The following is a 19,956-nucleotide window of genomic DNA, read 5'->3' on the forward strand; positions in this document are numbered from 1 at the left end:
AAAAAAAAAAAAGGAGCTTGCATTATATTGAAATCGTGAATTTTATCAATATGGGAATCTATTTTCCAATCTCAACACTTACACCACCCCTGAAGGCCTAAACTAGAAACTTCTTGAAAAGCAAGAGATGTGGATACTAGGTTGGAAATGGTTTTATTCCCTTACTTGTTGGAGAAAAGTGACAAGGACCTGTTTTCCTTTGGGAAAAAAACTAGTGAAATATACCTTTGTGGGACTTCTACTCAAGGATTAAAGTATCAGTATCGGTCGCCGTATCGGTTAGCCAAAATTAAGATATGTATCGGAGGGTATCGTATCGTATCGTATCGGAGATACGCTAAGATACGCTAAAGATATGCACATAAATGGATAGGAAACACTTTTTAAAATATTTTTGTATAAAAAATTTGTTAAAAAAAGTTATTGATAGCATGTATTATGCATAAACACTAAATTGGGGGTATCGCACTAAGAATTCAAGATTTGTAGTTGTCCCACAATGTAAAATCCTTGTTCCCAATCTTGATTTCCACTTTAGTTAAAGAGAAATATGGCTGGCAGCAACTTTGGAACAAAAACCCCTCAAAAAATCGTGTTTTTTCTGAAAAATGACCCATCTTGGCCATTATATGGCCGTAGCGCACTGTATCGGTACGTATCGTACCGTATCGGTATGTACCGATCGATACATATCAATACTCACCAATACGTATCGATACTCTATGAAAAATATAAAGTTGAGGATTTTAAAAATTCCGTGATGCAAAGAATGTATCAATGTAATCGGTGTGTATCGGTGGTGTATCAGTGCGTATTGGTATGTACCGTAGGACATATATCAATATGAAATGATTTTAAAAATTCCATGTGTGTATAGTATCGGTCGGCTAAATTTAAGATACGTGTCGGTGGGTATCGTATCGGTATTGGAGATACTTTGAACCTAGTAATCTACTTCAAATATCTTCACAGATCCAGTAGTTACCATTCTAATCTACCTCATATGTAATAATTTTTTTATGAACCTAGGAACTGCTCAAAGTATACTATTATAAGGATAAAATAGTGTTTCCTAGTATGTAACAGACCTCCTATTTTTAGGTGTCCTCTAAGTCTTTGCATGTTGTTGTACAGCCAAATGTGGACCATAGTTGTCATGGCCTCTAGGCGACCCAATGCGTTGGAGGGGCCTGGATGTAAGGGGACCCTAGTTGTCAAGGCACCTGCCTAGGTGATGCCTTGACAACTATGATGTGGACATTTCAATTCGATCCACATTATTTTCTGTAACATGTGGGCACCTGCAGCCATATAACACTGTTTCTTAGATAACAATTACCAAGTTATTATATGGAATATTAGGACGTTGTATACATGGGTGGAGCCAAGGTAGGGCATGGGGGGGCAATTGCCTCCCTCAACTTTTTTCCTTCTTAATGTATATTTGTACTTGGTGGTGGGGGGGGGGGCAAGGAGGATTGTTTCCTCTCCCCCCCCCCTCTCAAATTTATTTATTTCTTGTTACACATATATTGGCTCCTCTCACTTTTCCCACTTGAATTAATTTTTCTGTTTTCTTGTTAAAGCTACTTGAATCATATGCATGTGTTTATGCGATTTGAATTCAATGTCACTATATGTACATGTTGTTGTTTATCATATTCTTTGGTAATTGTCCTCTTTTTTTGGGGTAAATAAAAAATTCATTACCAAAAAGGAAAAGGAAGAATATACAAGGGCCCCAAGTGGGAGAAAAGCAAAACTAGCAACAATCTAAAAAAAGCAGCAAAATTATCAGGGTGGATACTAGGCTGGAAGATAGAGATGGGCAGACCCCTGGATACAAAAATGACCCTATTCCTTCGGGAATCCCTTGTAGGATGGCGGAGAGCATGGCAAGCTTAGAACTAGCATCATAGTAGATAGCATTCCAAATCTTATCGAAGGTCTACGAAGATTGCATTCCATTTAAATATGATTGATGGAGGCACAAAAGGCAAGCTTGTTAGCAGTGTCACAAATAGAGTTCCTTGCAAACATATATCAACCCAGATCCACTCTCTCTGAAGGGGAAGAATTCTTCTGCTGGCAGGCCAGCAGCTACCAAGAACTCTATTCCAAACAGTGGAGGAGAAGGGGTAGGTGAAGAATAGGTGATCAACGTCTTCTATACCATTCCAGCAAAGACAGCAAGATGAAGAACCTTAGTGTTCCAGTACGTGAGAAAGGACTGAGTGGGGAGGTAGTTGGAAGGAGCTCGCCATACTATGAAGCTGTGACAGGGGATGTGGCCTTTAAACCAAATCTTATGCCAAGGGGATAAGATATGGCCTTTAAACCATCTTATGCCAAGGGGATAAGGGACCTCTTGATCCGATTAAATCCCGAGCTAAGGAGGAGTTAAAGAGGCCCAAGGATGTAGGAAGCCATGTAACTTTGTCCTCTCTACCATGGTGAACAGGGGTAGTGGTGGCAAGATGACCAGATGTTTAATAATGGGGGGAGGGTGAAAGGGGAGGGGCCCAGGCACCGTTGGAGATGATGGTAGCAACTGAGGCTATTTAGTTAACTTTTACTTGTTATTAACTTATGCCTACAGTAGTTAGTTAACATCTGGTCACCTCTGGCTTGCCATTTAGTTAACTTTTACTTGTTATTTTACCCAAGGATTAATGTATCAGTATCAGTCACCGTATCGGTCGGCTAAATTTAAGATACGTATCGGAGGGTATCGTATCGGAGGTACGCTAAAAATACGCACATAAATGGAAGGGAAACACATTTTTATAGATTTTTGCATATAAAAGGTAAAAAAAAACTACTTATAACATGTGTCATGCATAAACACTAAAATAGAGAACACCATACTGAGAGATAAGTGTATTCAATTGTAATTGTCTAAAAGGATACGGTTTCTTACATGTAGTAATGGTGTATTGTTGACTTTCTAAGAATTTTTAAAATATATGAACAAATTGATGCCATAATTCATGTTTGATGCAAGTTTAATTTGTTTTACCTAAATCCACTCAAACATATAAAATAAGAAGTAAAACAAACTTAATTGTTTGATTTTTCCATCATGGTTTAAAGTATCTCCGATACTAATACGATACCCTCCGATACTACCTTAAATTTAGTCGACCGATACGATACATGAAATTTTTAAAATCCTTTCGTATCGATATATATCCTACGATACATACCGATATGCACCAATACACTATCGATACGTACTGATACTCTATGAAAAATATAAAATCGAGGTGAAATATACGTTTCGGTATGTATCGGTGAGTATTTGTACGTATTGATCGGTACTAGTATCGGTATATATCGATTAGTATGTGTCGATACGTATCGGTGAGTATCGGTATGTACCGATACAGTGCTTTATGGTCATATAATGGCCAAGATGGGTATTTTTTCAGAAAACGTGATTTTTTGAGGGGTTTTGTTTCAAAATTGCTGCCAACCATATTTTTCTCTAACTAAAGTGGAAATCAAAGTTGGGAACAAGGATTTTACATTTATGGGACAATTACAAACCTTTAATTCTTAGTGCGATACCCTAAATTTAGTGTTTATACATAATACATGTTATCAATAGCTTTTTTTAACAAATTTTTATGCAAAAGTGTTTAAAAAAGTGTTTCATATCCATTTATGTGTGTATCTTAGCATATCTTCGACACAATACAATACCCTCTGATACGTATCTTAATTTTGGTCGACCGATATGACGATCGATACCGATACTTTAATCCTTGCTTGCCATTCAGCTTCTTATAGAAAATACTCCTAGAACACTGGAAAAGGGATGGCAGTAACTTGAGCAACCATGAAATGTGATACAACGTTCAATTTTGTGGAAGGAACAACACACTTGGCTTGTCGCAAAGATAACAATATTAAATGGAAATCAAACAGAAAACACTTATCTGGCTGCAAGGACTTTTTATGACACTAGTTGTGATGATTCTTATCGAAATTAACATTTAAATGGAATGGAGAAATCAAATAAAAAACACCTATTTGGCTGCAAGGACTCTATGAATGTTAATTGGAGGAGATGATCAACCTGAGAATTCCATAATTCACGACAATGAGGATATGAGCGTACCTAGTGCACGAGGCTCCTGCATGTGCGAGGTTCGGGGGGCTAAGAACTATGCAGCCTTACCCCAAGAATGTCGACATGTTTCAATTGCTTGACCACCAGGTTGCAAAATTTGTAGCTTTACTGCTGGACCAAGCATTATACAAGGAGGATGTGAAAGAATGGCAAATCAAGATTGTGAAAATTTTAGGGTAAAAGTGCAGTTTTTATGCTTCAAATTTTGGAAATTTAAGTATTGCTAGTGAGAAGAACAAGCTCTATTTCGAAAGTGAAATGGGTTTTGTAGATACGTATCTTAAGTATCGGTGAATATTGGTAACCATCGGTGAGTATCGGTAGTGTATCGGTTCAGTATGGTTCGTACACATGTAATTCAATTGTTTAGGGCTCAATTGTTCGTATCGAAAGTATAGAGCGTATCATACAATATGCCTCGATGTATAAGAATTTTTTAAAATACATGTATTGTATTGGTGCCGACTGATCGATATTGATACCGATATGGTATGATCCACACCAATACTTTAAATCATGATTTTACCGTTGAATGTTCTGAACTTAACAAAATAACCTAAAACAAAAGATCTATTTTTCTATTTGATTAGCATTTTCGATGATAATTACCATGGGTAGATGGTGTTATTGTCTTTTTACTTCTTTTTTTTTTTGAATAAATTAATTCATAACCAAGAAGAAAGAACAAGCCACACCTCCCCTCACCTTTGCTAGATCCCTCCTTTCTTACCCTTAAACATGGTAAGGTTAAGATTAATGGCTGGTTTTCTCCTACTGAAGGTTCCATGTTTCGGTTTCGACAAGGTTTTTGACCTGATCAAACCTGGTGGAAACTTGGGATCTTTATGGGCCAAAATCAATACCTGGGTTTCAAGCCCAGAAAATGGTTTTTTGACCCTTTTTTTTGTACTGTCTATTTTTACATTTTACACCTGTTCTAGTAATTAGTTTCAGAAAAAAACCAACCGAACTTATACTTGTGGTTTGGACCCAAGCTTGCTAGTGTGCAGTGAATGCTGTTGTACACTAGCGCTATTATAAACAGTGACATAATTTAGATACTGGAAATGTAAATATGCAATTAAAGCAATCAAAATGTACAATAGGTTAAGGAAATACTAGTATACAACACTCACCACTTAAATCCATGGAATTTCTTGGTGGGTTTAATCCATAAGTTGTTTACCACTGAAGATGTCATTGATGCTCTCCGACATAAATGATTGAAACAAAACTGCTGTCTTATGTTCTAATTCTTCCAAAAATTAGATTTGGGGAAAACAACCATTACCTTCTGTTACAACCGCTTGCCACAAAAGCTCGGGCTGTTCAATAAGGGCAACAAAAATGTATATCAACATCTAACAACACCCCTTGCACGTGAACACCCCCCCCCACAACACACACATGGCTCTACATGTGACACCACGTGGAACCAGGGGGACAACCAGCTCAGTGGAGCACAACAACACATAACACAAACCCCTTGTGCTTATCAGGGATTGAACACCCGACCTCCTGGCTTTGTTACCATGTTACAACCGCTTATCCTAAAAGCTCGAGCTCTTAGGTAAGGGTAACAACAATGTATATCAACATATAACAACACCTTCAAGCTCCAACCACACAAATCCGAGCTGTAGAAGAGTTGAATGAGTAGAAGAATGCAATAAGATGGGTAGAAATCATGTGATTTGGCAGAAAAATGCAATTTTCTTTGGCAAAATCCCTACTGGCAGTTTCACAACTGTCGAAACTCCACTTCTCGGTCAATACCTGTCGAAATATGACAGGTTTCGACTGAAACCTGTGATTTTATAGTGACCGCTTGGACCAAGTTTCGGTCAAAACTGGTCAAAACATGCAAAACTGGTTGAAATAGGGTCAAAACTGGTACAGAATAGTTTCGACCTTGGCTTCTTCTTGAACACATGGTTTAAAGTATCTCTGATACCAATACAATACCCTCCGATACGTATCTTAAATTTAGCCGACCGATACGATACATAGAATTTTTAAAATCCTTTCGTATCGATATATATCCTACGATACATACCAATATGCATCAATACACCACTGATACACATCGATACAATACGATATGCACAGAAATGACTCTATGGAAAATATAAAATTGAGGTGAAATGTACGTTTCGGTATGTATTGGTAAGTATCAGTATATATCGATCGGTATGTATCGGTGAGTATCGGTATGTACCGATACAGTGCGCTACGGTCATATAATGGCCAAGATGGGTAATTTTTCAGAAAACACGATTTTTTGAGGGGTTTTTGTCCCAAAGTTGCAGCCATATTTCTCTCTAACTAAAGTGGAAATCGAGGTTGGGAACAAGGATTTTATATTTATAGGACGACTACAAACCTTGAATTCTTAGTACGATACCCTCAATTTAGTGTTTACGCATAATACATGTTATTAATAGCTTTTTTTAAAAAATTCTTTATGCAAAAGTGTTTAAAAAAATGATTCCTATCCATTTATATGTGTATCTTTAGCATAGCTTAGTGTATCTCCGATACGATACGATACCCTCTGATACATATCTTAATTTTGACTGAGCGATACGACAACGGATACCGATACTTTAATCCTTGCTTGGACAGGGTCGAAACCAAGTTGTCTCAGTACCAAAACTTAAAACCTTGCGCCTACCTAAAAATTAAGACTGGTTAGTTCGAATTTGGTAACCACCATAGTTGCCATGGTGTTGCCTAGACGTCCATGCTCTTTTATGGGTCCAAGGCAAAAGCACGCCCGCTTCATGATTTTACACTGATTTATTTATTTATTTATTTATTTTTTTATGAATCTACCTATATTATATCCTATGTTTTGTTTATCGTATGTTGGTTTTCTCATATTAGGTCTACTAGCATAATTATATCATATAGTCATATACTGCATGCCTAGGGGCGAATAGGCAATGCCTAGACAAGGTGCCCCCTCCCCGCCTAGTCACTTTGACAACTATGATACACTGATTCCCATGGAAGGTAGAAAATGATTTAGTTGACGAAACAAACATTATTTCTTCAATGAACTTGAAAATGCTTCATCTCCATTGTGTTATGCATTCAGTCTCAATTGACACTGTCATTAACCTTCAACAACTACATGCTGCTGCACGTGATTCTGCCTCTGTGTACACTCCATGCCCTTTTCCCATTCATTTGCAATTGAGGCCTAGTTGGGAACTTGATAATTCAGAAATTATCCTATTTATGAACAAACATGGGTTTTTTATGAATCATTTTTCGTCTACAGGTTTCCTTATATGGTCATTCGTTGGGAAGTGTTCTGTCATATGACATTCTTTGCCATCAAGAGAATATGTCTTCCCCTTTCCCGATGGATTTTATGTTCAATGAACATGTTATACCTGAAGAGTCTCCTTCAGATGCAATTAATCAATCTTCTAAGAGTGCGTCTTTTATAAATTTGATGGATATGGACTCTACTATGAATGATGAATCTTTCAAGGGTTTGGTGGGCACCATTAAGGAAGAAACATTGATTTCACAATCGAATGCCCTCGTCAACAAGGAGGATGGTACTAGAGATTCTTTGATCACTGTTAATAGTTCTCCTATATTAGATAGTGAAGTTCTTTCACCAAGAACATCCTTCAATCAATCTCAATCGTTGTTAGAGAGAACAGACTCTAAGCAACAGATGACATCTTTGGAGGAAGATGGCCAAGAACATAGACAGAGTTCCAGTGACATGCTTTTTGAAGAGGGGAATTGCTCAGATGCAACCACAAGCAGAAGTTGTTATTTGGAAAATGCCAATGAGATTGTATTTGAAGATAGTTGTGATAAAGACAAATCTGAAGATAGTTGTGATAAAGACAAACTAATTGAATTGCTCAGGAGAGAGGTAGAATCTTCTTGAATCAATTGTTCTTCTTTTTACTATGGACAAAGGACTATGGACAAACTAATTAATGAAAGTATTACCACTGCAGGTGGATTCACTGAAGGCCGGAACAGTGCAGCTAAAGTCACAGTGTAGCAATAGTAAAAAGAGTGAGGACTTTTGTGGTCAATCATAAATTGTTTGATGTACTTGTTATCCTTTCTCATTCTTACAGAAAAGCAGCTTGTTTTTTATTCTTTTGTGGAGCAGGTGACTCTGGCATAGATTCAACTACCACAAGGCAACTTGTTTCTCGAAAGCATCCTCCAGAACAAGCTGATACACCTGAGAGTTACAAACCATATATTAAGTACACAAAGCTAGAGTTTAAGGTAAATGTATGGCGGTTAGCTTTTCTATTCATTAAATTCTAATCATTCCATTCCTCGTTTTAGGCTTTCAAACAGGTGTACACTTATTATATTATTTGATTATAGTACGTTCTTTGGAATCATCAGAGATATGTAGTTAATATACTTATTAACAGTCACCCTGTCCTATTTAACATTGATTTCTTTCAATCAGGTGGACACATTCTATGCAGTTGGCTCACCTCTTGGTGTTTTTCTTGCAATCCGCAATATTCGTATTGGGATTGGTAATTATTTATCTTAGACAAAATTATGAAAAAACTGGATTCTTTTAGTTTTACACGTATTTTAAAGTTCGTAGTATTGAATTTGTTCTTTGATTCGGGAAACACTTCAGTTTTGTTGCAGGAAGCATTTACTATTGAAAACGTTTCAAGTGTTAGTCCATTTGTTTGGCTTTAAGACAAAGGAAATATTTATGTTCTGAAGTTATTTGACTAGGATTGGGAACTTGGTGTCGGTTGTAAGTTTGACCTTACCATTAAGATGTCCTTTGTGGAGTACTTTGTCAGTCGTTGCTCGAGTGATGCTTTACTCTTCAAGCATTCTCACGCAGTACACACACATTAGCGGCCTGTGCAGATTTTTTTTTTTTTTAATTGCACCATGCATGCTTTTCTTTCCCATCAACTGCTCCAATTAGGATTTCCTGAAAATCTGTTAATTTCCTGATACTGAGTATGTTTATGGTATTCCTCGATCAAAAGAGGTTGGCTGACAACTGATCCAGGTCAAACTAGATGGTCCAAAGAACTGAAACATCTGACCTGTGCTTAGATCTCGATGCATGTTAAGCCTTGTGTCAGTCTTGTGTCAGATATTTCTTGTACTTCAGACTTGGGAATTAAACTAAGGATGTTGTTTGCGTTGCTGCCTTGTAAAACATTGTTATTAAATTTTGGGAAGAGGAATATAGTGCAAATTATTCTTGGCAAGATATGGCTTTGGCAATTGTGGAATACATTTGGGTATAATTTCATTTGCTTATTTAAAATTTATTAAATTATGTAGTCCATATATCAATTATTCATTGATGTTAGTTTGGCATATGAATGATTCTTAGAGACCAGTATCTCAAATAAATGGAGATTTGAAAGAAAAAATTAAAGGAATAATGTGGTTAAAAATATGCAAATAATCCTTTTAACTGATTGGGTGTTAGTGTGTCTGTTGTGGACCTGTGGTAGGTAGGAGCTATTTTGCTTCCAGTTGGGAGTCATTTCTGGACGAATGATCTCTTTTGAGTCATTATATTTTTATTTTGTTAGTATAAATCTATTGTATAGGTCATGATATCTTTTCTGGGGTCGATGATTAATCTTGTTTTATTGTGATTATCCTCTTTCAATCCTTCTAATGATAACAATTTTCTGTTGCTATAAAGAAAACAACGTATGCTAGTGATGGTTCTTGGAGAAAACAGGTTGATCGTATGGGCTGGCATATGCTGATAGGTGAATAAGATAGAAACCAATATGTGAGGAGACAAACCTAAGAATACTCCCAGGGTGGAGAGAAATCTATTCATCCACCACTAATCCACCTTAGAAAGCTGCAAATAAGGTTGAAATTCATTCATTCATTCAGTAATGCCACTATGTAGAGCTGTGAAAGTGTCCCTATCCAAAGACCTAATTCTGCCAACTCCTATTTGAAACTCAGTTAAACTCAGCTAGCCTTATTCCAAACAGATAGGCTCAGCTACATGACTCCTATCTCCCCATTTAACTTAAGAGTCATATTTGTAACCCACACGTCTTGTCAAGTTACATGGATGGAAATAAGTTTTGACTTTGTGGCAAGAATTACTGACCTTTGTTCTATGACTTCGACTAACTACTTGAACAGCTTCTGCTCAGAAGAAATTGAATGGAAACTCTTGACTGTTGTCAAAATTTTTATTACAGATAGGGCTAAGTACCACCAAAGGATACAAAAACTAGACCAAAAGGATCTTACGTGCCAGCCTCAGGCAACCTAGAACTAGAAGAGAAACTCCAGAATTGCCTACAGTCAATGTCTGAGAAAGGCAGTTACTTCTTTATGTTCTCTTTACTAATTGGCTTGTCAGTTATTTATTGATTATCCCATTTTTGTTCTTAGGTATAAATCCGAAGGCAGTTTTATACTCTTGGTTCCTGACCAGGACCCCTGACCCAGTCTCGCATATTGGGTTTGGCTCTACAAAGAACATGTATCAAAAGATGCAAGAGAAATTATTCAAGGAGAAAACTGTTTTCTCTATAAAAAAAAATAATTTCTTAAATTTAAGAACTCATCCAATCTGATTTTAGGCTTGGGGAGCCCTTTTATTTACCAAAAAAAAAAAGGAATTTCTATTTTTCGTTAGTTAAGAGAAACAGAGATGAATACACTTTCTCATTCTCATGGCTAACTCATTTATTTAATTTGTTATCTGAGTATATAAACTCGATGTTTTAATTCATCCAATTTGATGAAGGTTATAAATTTTATTTATACCAGCTATTGTCTGTTGGAGGGGAACAGAAAATCATGGACTGAGGGAGTCCAAAGAGTGAGCTAACAATGATAGTCACACACGCATCCTAACATCCCATTGAATGAGAGAAGAGGCTATAGATGAGGTGGATTATAATGCTATTAAATCCCAAAAGAACATAAACACATAACCTCCAAGATAACAGCTCAACCATGGTACATTTAACAGAATCTTAAGACCTCACATGTCTTTTTTTCCCTTGCTACCTCTTCACCTCCCTCAACCTCTACCGCTTGGTCATCTTACCACCTCGGGTAAATGGATTACTAATCGCATTTTCCTTCATGTACTGGATCCAAGATGAATAGCTCTTTTGAATCATCCTGAGTAGCCATGGTTCAAAATATTGGGTTTCGACCCTTGGGGAGAGAAATTTCGGTCGAAATCTGAGAAATTTCGATGAAACCTAGGAAATGTTCCCGGTTTGATGGAAACTTTGGTTTGGACCCCCAAATGTGTTTTTTTTTTTTTGCTTGGTTTTTTGAGTACGTCATATTTTAGACATTTCTAACCCATTCACATAATTAGTTTCATGGAAAAAAACACCTAAAGTTATACTTGTGGTATTGACCAAAGTTTGCTAATGTATGTCGAGTCGTTGACTGAGACTATACTGCATAAGTATATATATAAGTTACTAACTAAAAATGTGAAATACATTATTAAAATTTTAAAACAAACAAAACATAATGTAAATGATCCAAAATAAATAATAATATTACATAATTGTGAGTTATCTCTAAAGTCTCATGTCTCAACAGTCAACACTCAGTCAATTCCAAGTACAGTGTCTAGGTGGTTCCAGTCCACGAGTTGCATACCGCTGCAAATGTCATAGCCGCTCTTCTGAATGCACCACATATGAGTCCCATGACATGTTTTGGGCCCAATTGTTTTGGTAGTAAATCACTACCCATCTATAAGATGCATCATCAACATCAGCTAGGTATCCTAGCCTAGTGAATGGCTCAATCACAGTGATGGGATGTGGATGTGACACACAAGGTTGGGATGGATACCCGAATATACTGTAAAAAAAGGATGACCCATACCCAAATATACTATCAAAAAAAGATGACCCACCTCCTGAACTACCCTCCTGCTCAAATGAAGTAGAAGATCCACCATACTATCCATACCCACCACCATATCCAAATAAATCGGTGCTCTCAAAGGATGGCACACAAAGTTTAGGGAAGATGGGATTTACCTTTTTGGTCCAAGCTCCCTTCCTTGGGTAGATTTGCTATGAATGTGCAAGATCCAAGCTTAGAATGAAGATTTGATGGCTCAAGGGAAAAATCTTGAGTGTTTTCCCAAGTTTCCCACTTCATAGAGAAGAAATAAGGGGAGAGGGTTGAAATCTTGAAATAAGAAGTCTTGGTTTCCCATTTAAGAAGGTTTTATAAAGCTGACCCATTGGTCCACCTGAAAATTCCCACATTTCTTTGGTCGATACTGGTTGAAACCAGTGACTTTTAAAAATCACATGGTATTTGTATCAGACAACTAGGATACTGTCAAAATGTGGGAAATTTTGACGGTATTGGTGAAAACCTTGAACCACGGGAGTAAGATCATTGAACGATTTGTTTGGTGGTTAAATTATTCTCCATTAGGTAATATGTTATTTGAGTCTAATTTAGTTCCACTTTGTACTTATAATTGTGGTTTTTTTATTTTTTTTGCTACTGTGTGTGGAACCATACCTTGTCATGTTTAGCACTGTATTTGGGACTCTTTAGCCTCAAGTTCTCTGAATTCTTTCATGTGTATGAACTTTGAAGGCAAAGGGAAAGAATATTGGCAAGATGAAAGCATAAGCGAAGAGATCCCTGCTTGTAGACAGATGATCAATATTTTTCACCCCTTCGATCCTGTGGCATATAGGTTTGTCGTAATCACTTTTTTTTTTTTTTAACATGTAACCTTCTTTTAATTACCCTTTATCTTATTACCAAAAGTTCTTTTAAGTCGGGGATAAAAAGTATTATGAAAATAGTTTGAATTGGAAGTGTACTTAACATAATGTCATTGTCAAGAGCTGTCATTGTCTCGCATGCTTTTCAACTGCGCATGTGAAATGATCAAAATTTACCCTCACTAAAAGAAGTGTGTTATACAAAGAGGGGGGAAAAATAATGTTAGAAATGATTAGACATCTTAAGTGGTGTTGGGACAGTTTCAGACCTAGAATGATTTGGAAATGATACAGAAATAGAGAAGGATTTCTTTTATTATACTGTTCTGATCATCTATCACTCCAGTATGAACTCCTTTGGTTTCTTACCTGCTTCTAACTCCTCTTGGCAACTTGGAGTCGGAGGTGTTCAACCTGCTGGGATGATGGATGATTTCCCCACAAATAAAATTTTCTTAAAACTCTTGAGATTCATTTCTGTTGTATATAATGAAGTTCTATTTTGAAGTGAACACATTATATGAATCTAGGGTGGGCTTTCATACAGAGTAGAACCGCTTGTCTGTAAAGAATACATCACCAAACGCCCGGTCATTATTCCTTATCACAAAGGTGGAAAGAGGTTACATATAGGATTCCAGGTATGAACTGCAGACAAAATGCAATCGTTGATCAGCTTCCCCACCCCCTTTTTTGGTGAAAGATCATATTTCCCTTATTATTCAATTTTTTCTTTCTTAGACAGGAGCATAATCTTATGTGAATTTGATGCAGGAGTTCACTGAAGATCTGGCTGCACGTTCTCAAGCAGTTGTGGATCAGTTCAATTCAATGAGAGTAGGTTAAAGCTTATAGATTTAATATCTTGTTGAAAATGGTTTCAATTTTTATTTATTTATTTATTTTTTAAACAATTTCACGACATATTGCATATACTTTTACATAGATGAAAGTGTTTCATTTTACCAAATAGACCTTGTCTATACAAATGTTTTCATATAGAAATTCAGGTAGCCACATGCTTGCTACTGTGTAGTAAGATTTTATTGCTGAACTCATGACAACAAAAAATGAAAAGAATGATGGATACCTAAAATACTAGAACAAAGAACAAAGTAAAAAATTATCTGGTTCACCCACAATAGGCTTCGTCCATGCCCCCTTCCCCCACCCCCCCCCCCCCAAAAAAAAAAGGGGAAGAGAAATACTCTTCCCAAGTTCCACCTTACACTATGTGAACCTTGTGACTCAATCTTGGTTTGTAATGCTGCTCCAGTAATAGCAATTACTCCTGTTACCTGAAAAGCCTCGTTATACTAGAAATCGGAAAAAGCTGAAATCTTCAAGTGACTCAATCTTCATATTGCCAGGATAAATATCCTTGCAACTTAACATTGCTGTATACTTGTCACGCACAGCTGTACTGGGTCTAGTGATTCTAAGCCAACAGGACTATAATTTCCACTTGTCTTGATTTCGATTGAGACATCTTGAAGAAAACTTATAGATGCCTCCATCTTTGTTTTTCTCCCTTTGGTACCTTTCCTAGATGGTTTCATTGTAATGTATCTTTTGTCCCAAGTCTTCACAAAAAGTTCTGTAGATCATCTTTCCCAGCACATCTGAAATGGTGCTGCATTCAAACGGTGTAGCTCTTTGATCTAGTCCAAGTGAAAGTGTAACTCAAGGTGATGTATCCTCTAGTTTCTTGGTGGAAATCCAAATATACTTTTTCCACAACTCTACTGAAATCCCATTTATTTATTAAAAACTATTGCAACTTGCAACACTTCTACCTTATTATCATCATCATTCAAATGCCACCCTGTAATATCTATGTACAACAATCCTTGGTTGAGAATAAGATAAGAAGAGAATGATTTGGCTTATTTTGAATAACAGAAGCCTTTCTTATTTATAGAGAGGATTTAGGATTTCTACGGATTACAATTAAGGAGAGCTGGTTAAGGCTGAGTCATGGTCCTCATCCTAGCATACTAGTAATAATCTAGTCATAACCTTTATCCTTCACAACACTCCTCAAGTTGGTACATTGATGTCTCTCATGCCCAACTTACATACAATAGGATGAAATATCTTACAATTTAACTTTTGGTAAAATAATCAGCTAACTGGATTTTGGAAGTGACGAATGGAATGCAAATCGGGAGCTTTGTTCAAGCTTCTCTTTGATGAAATGTTTATCAATCTCGATATGCTTGGTTCTGTCATGCTGCACTGGATTATGAGCTATACTGATTTTTGCCTTGTTAGCTCAGTATAGTCTTATCAGTTTCTCAAATGTCACCCCCAGATCACCAAGTAAACACCTTAATCCATCTAAGCTCACATCCTGGTTCTAAATCTCCTTGAAAATTCTCACTTTTGATCGAAATCTCCTAGTTTTGCAGAGGGTCGAAACGAAACCCTAGGTCGATAACTCAAATGTAACTGGTTTTGAGGTAATTTCCCATGTTTCGCATGGTTCGACCAAACTAGTCCAACCCATGCTCACTTATTTCGTCGTAAGCACACATTATTTTCTATATTTCCACAGAAACTCCTAAGTTTTGTGTGTGGGTTTTGACCAAGAAAGGGGGAATTTTGCCACAAAACATAAATATTTGCTCAACTATTTGCAATCTTCTTATAATGTCTTGTATTATCAACCAAGATCAACCTAGAGAGGACTTCTTGGAGCTTCAAGGTAAACCTAATTTTTCCCATACTTTTTTTTTCTTCAACATAGTAAAAATTCTTTCAAAGCAACCATGTGTGCCATATGTGCCACCTCCACATCCTCACAATCTTAGTTAGCCATTCCCAAGGTTTGGATACCTCAACGTGGTTTGGATACTTGCAACATATTGATGATAGGGCTTATAGGTCGGCAGTGATGGACTTTTAGAACAATTGGGCCTAAAACATGTCGCATTCAAAGGAGCGGCTGTGCCATCTGCAATGGTATGCATCTTGTGGATTGCAGTCGTAAGTGTTGTATGACTAATTCACCATCTAAATTATATGTTTTGATTGTTTTAATATCTTCTCCTTCTCTCTTTTTCCTCCTCTTTCTCTCTTCCTTTCTTGCTCCCTTGTTATTTTACAGCCTTTAGATTTCAACTTGGTATCAAAGCTTAAGGTGTAGGCTTGAGAGTTGTGCTACAAGTTCTTCGTTCCCATTTCCTCTCTTTGGAACCCTAGGTTAAAAAGGGGTTCCAAGGAAGAGAATATTGTGTGAAAAACTTGAATATTTTCTTGAGATGACCTTGAACGAAGATCATAGAGACAACCAAAGGAGGCCCCATTCGAAGAGATTGAAGTTTGAAGCTCAAATAGAAGGACAAATTCTTTCCATTTCCGCCAACCCTATTTTGGAATGGCCCTCTCTCTCTCTCATCCAGCTACTGTTGAGGTTGGGGTAGGCTTCTTTTGAGTCACACTAGGCCCCTCTTTCAACTCCACATTCCCTCGGTTCTTGAAGAGGAGGGCTGTTGAGCCACAACTCACTTCTTCCATGTTTTTAAGGTACCAGTAGCATTATTCCCTTTTTATTTTTATTCATTTATTTATTTATCTTTTTGTCAAATGATGTCTATGATGGTTGTGTGTTATTTCTTGGGTTGATGCATTGTACGGTTTTGATCTCTTAAGATGTGAAGTGATGTTACACTTTGAAGAGTGTGTTTGAGGTGGATATCTTTCAGTTGGGCATTTTCCTTCCTTGCTGGATTTTATTTCTAAGTATTGGGATAATGGACTTGGGTAGAGTGTGTACTCCCCCCTTTGTGTGTGTGCTTCTTCAATATGTCTGAAGATAGTAAACGTGGAGAAGTTTCATCCAGTGCATCGAGTCATAGTACTCCGAAGGATTTTGAGAACCCAAATACTCAGATTTTTATTTTTAAGTTGGACAACCTTAACTTTTTGGACTGAGCTCACTCTGTGAATCTTTCCTTACTGAGTAGGGGGAAGCTAGGGTATGTTATAGGTACCATTCGAGCTCTAACCCAAGTGACACATTGTATTTAAAATGGGAGACTAAGAACTCCACTGTTATAACTTGGTTAATATTCTCCATGAAACCTGTGATTGGAAGGAAGTTTATAAGAAAAGAAACTGCCAAGGACATTTGGAACAGTGTTGCCAAAACTTTTCACCGAGTGGGTGACTCGGCTAAGGTCTACCAACTACTGCAGAAGGTCATTACAATGAAGAATGGATAGGACGATTTCTGATTTCTACAACACTGTCATTGGTGACTGGAAAGAGTATGATCATTGTAGGGATGACAACTGTCCACTCCTGAAGATAAAGCTAACGTTTACCGAACGCTTGAAAAGGAGAGTGTTCATATCTTACTTGGTGGTTTGAATCCGGAGTATGAGTCAATCCGGATACAAATCTTAGGCCAGTCTCCTCTTCCATCCCTTGATAAGGTGTGTAGCTACTTACAAAGTAAGGAAACTCGACGAGTGGCCATGGAGCCTGCATCCCCTTTTGAGCGGTCGACTCTTTCTTCTAGTTCTCAGAGAGATTGGGGTGGTGGCAGCAGAGGCCAAGGGCCACCTCATGGAGATGACAGGGATAGACTCTGATGTGATTATTGTGGGAAATCTGGAACACTAAAGAGAGATGTTGGGTACTCTATGGCCATCCTGGTACACGTGGATTCAATGGTATGTGTGGTGGCCGTAGAGGGGGAGTTAGAGCGCACTCTGTGTAGACTGAAACTGATACTATGGAGTCTCCTCCCAGCATTCAGGTAGAGCACAACTAACTTACCAAGGAGGATATTGTAGCATTCCACAGGGTCATGTCACACTTGGGTGGCTCATCTTCATTAAGTACCAAATTCCTTAGCTTCATCCTTATAGGCTTCCACATCAACCCCTTCTTTAGCTTCATCTTGGGTTATTTATTTTGGAGCCACTGACCACATAATTGGTACATCCCACTATTATGATTCCTACTACATTTGTTCTAGTAGGGATAATGTCAGGGTAGCTGATGGCTTCCTTTCCTTCATTTCTCGTAAGGGTAGCATTCTTGTCCTTAATTTGTTGTCACATTTTTCCCTCCTCATTATCTTTTCTCAGGATTTGGTGATGAAGAGGATTATTGACAGTGGGCATGAGAATAAAGGACTCTACTTGCTTGAACCTCAATCACCTTTTTTGGCTACAGCTTAGTCCTATGTGTGTGGATGTAGTGACAACAGTTCTGTGGATTTTGTGATGCTTTGGCACCCACATTTAGGACATCCCTCTTTTGTTGTTATGGGGAACTAATTACCTTATTTATTTTTCTTCTTTTTTTACTTATCATGTATTTCAATTTGAACCATGTAATTTTTGTCAAACGTTGTCACTGACCTATCCCTAACATGGTAATAGATCTATTGTTCCTTTTCACTTTGATGTTTAGGGGCCCTCTATATCTACTTCTTTATTTGGTTATCGTTACTTTGTTTCATTTTTTGATTATTTTTCTTGTGCTACTTGGACTATTCTCATGAAACATAAGACTGATGTTTATGATGCCTTTAAATTTTTGTTATCAAATCATCTGTACTCAGTGTGAAACTAAAATTAAAATTGTTCGCTCTGATAAAGGGGGGGCCGGGGGTATATGTATCATGTATGGTGGTCTTCAAGACTTTTTTACTGATAGTGGCATTATCCATAAGGTTGGTTGTGTTGACACACCCCCAATAGAATGTAAATAGAATGTAGTAGTTGAGAGGAAAAATGGTCATTTGTTGGAAGTCAAGAGGAGTCTTCTCTTTGGCATGCATGTTCCTAAAACTTTTTGGTCTGATGCTCTCCTTACTGGTAGCTTTTTAATTAACCATATGCCAATAAAACTTCTTGGTTCCAAAACTCCTTTGGATACCTTGTCTCCTCAATTTTCTACTCTCTCCTCCCTGAGGTGTTTGAGTGTATTTGTTATGTCCATATTAATAAATTCTCTCAAAACAAATTGGACCCCAAGGCTCTCAAATGCATCTTTCTTGGCTATTCCTCCACTACCAAAGGTTACAAGTGCTACCATCCTTCTTTGAGACGACGACTTCTTTCCAAGATGTCATTTTCCTTAGTTTGTTCCCTTTTTTACTTCCCATAGCATCCTCTTCAAGGGGAGAATAATGGGAGTGAAAAGGCTACTAATGTCATTCCCTTTCTTTCCCCTTTACCTATTTCCCCTTTTATGATTGACATTGCGAAACACAAAGAGGTGAATATTGTTGACATTGGTGATCATTCAGGTGGTGGTTCAGATTCTGGTAAGGAGAATAAGTTACTTGTGTATAAAAGAAAGGGAAAGAAGACCTACCAAGAGTCCACTTTGGACCACATCCTGAGATCCACTTCCTCAGCCAGGTAACATCCATTCTCCTTCATCTGAGTTAGATCTTCCCATTGCTATTAGAAAGGGAAAGAGAGCTTGTACTAATCCTATAGCCCAATTCGTTTCATATAATGCTCTCTCTCCTACAGGTGTTGCTTTATTGTGCCCTCTCCTCTATTTCTATTTCTAAGAATGTCACTGAAGTTATGTCTGGCCTTAAGTGGAAGCAAGCCATAACTGCGGAAATGATGGTCCTTGAGAAAAATTTTACTTCGAAACTGGTTGATCTTCCCAAGAAAAGAGTTTTAGTTGGATGTAGGTGGGTCAACACAATCAAGTATCAACCAGATGGTACTATTGAGAGATACAAGACAAGGCTGGTGGCAAAAGGATACAGCTAAGTGTATGGGATTGATTATCATGAAATATTTGCTCTTGTGGCTAAACATAATTCCATTAAGGTACTCTCATCTCTGGCAACAAACAAAGACTGACCATTGTATCAATTAGATGTGAAGAATCCTTTCCTTTATGGTGATTTAGAAGAGGAGGTGTACATGCAAATCCCGACTTCAAGTTGCCTTCAGCTGAAGGGAAGGTGTGTTCCTCAAGAAGGCTCTATATGGTCTCAAACAATCTTTAAAGGCGTGGTTTAAAAGGTTCAGACAGGCTATTTTGAATAATGGGTATTCCTAGAGTCAGGCTGACCACATCTTG

The 19,956-nt window shown here is 37.5% G+C and overlaps 1 protein-coding gene across 1 annotated transcript in view; it reads left to right on the forward strand.

The window, feature by feature from the left end:
• The window catches only part of LOC122064454 (phospholipase SGR2-like), an 83,027-nt gene that overhangs the window by 50,645 nt on the left and 12,426 nt on the right, over window positions 1-19,956 (forward strand). Inside the window, exons 5-11 of the mRNA XM_042628153.1 lie at window positions 7,422-8,036; window positions 8,125-8,185; window positions 8,286-8,407; window positions 8,601-8,673; window positions 12,755-12,857; window positions 13,436-13,529; window positions 13,663-13,725. Of these exons, the coding sequence (XP_042484087.1) occupies window positions 7,422-8,036; window positions 8,125-8,185; window positions 8,286-8,407; window positions 8,601-8,673; window positions 12,755-12,857; window positions 13,436-13,529; window positions 13,663-13,725 (1,131 nt within the window). The remainder of the gene's footprint in view (window positions 1-7,421; window positions 8,037-8,124; window positions 8,186-8,285; window positions 8,408-8,600; window positions 8,674-12,754; window positions 12,858-13,435; window positions 13,530-13,662; window positions 13,726-19,956) is intronic.

The sequence above is a fragment of the Macadamia integrifolia genome, chromosome 2 (genome assembly GCF_013358625.1).
Source record: "Macadamia integrifolia cultivar HAES 741 chromosome 2, SCU_Mint_v3, whole genome shotgun sequence".
NCBI lineage: Eukaryota > Viridiplantae > Streptophyta > Magnoliopsida > Proteales > Proteaceae > Macadamia > Macadamia integrifolia.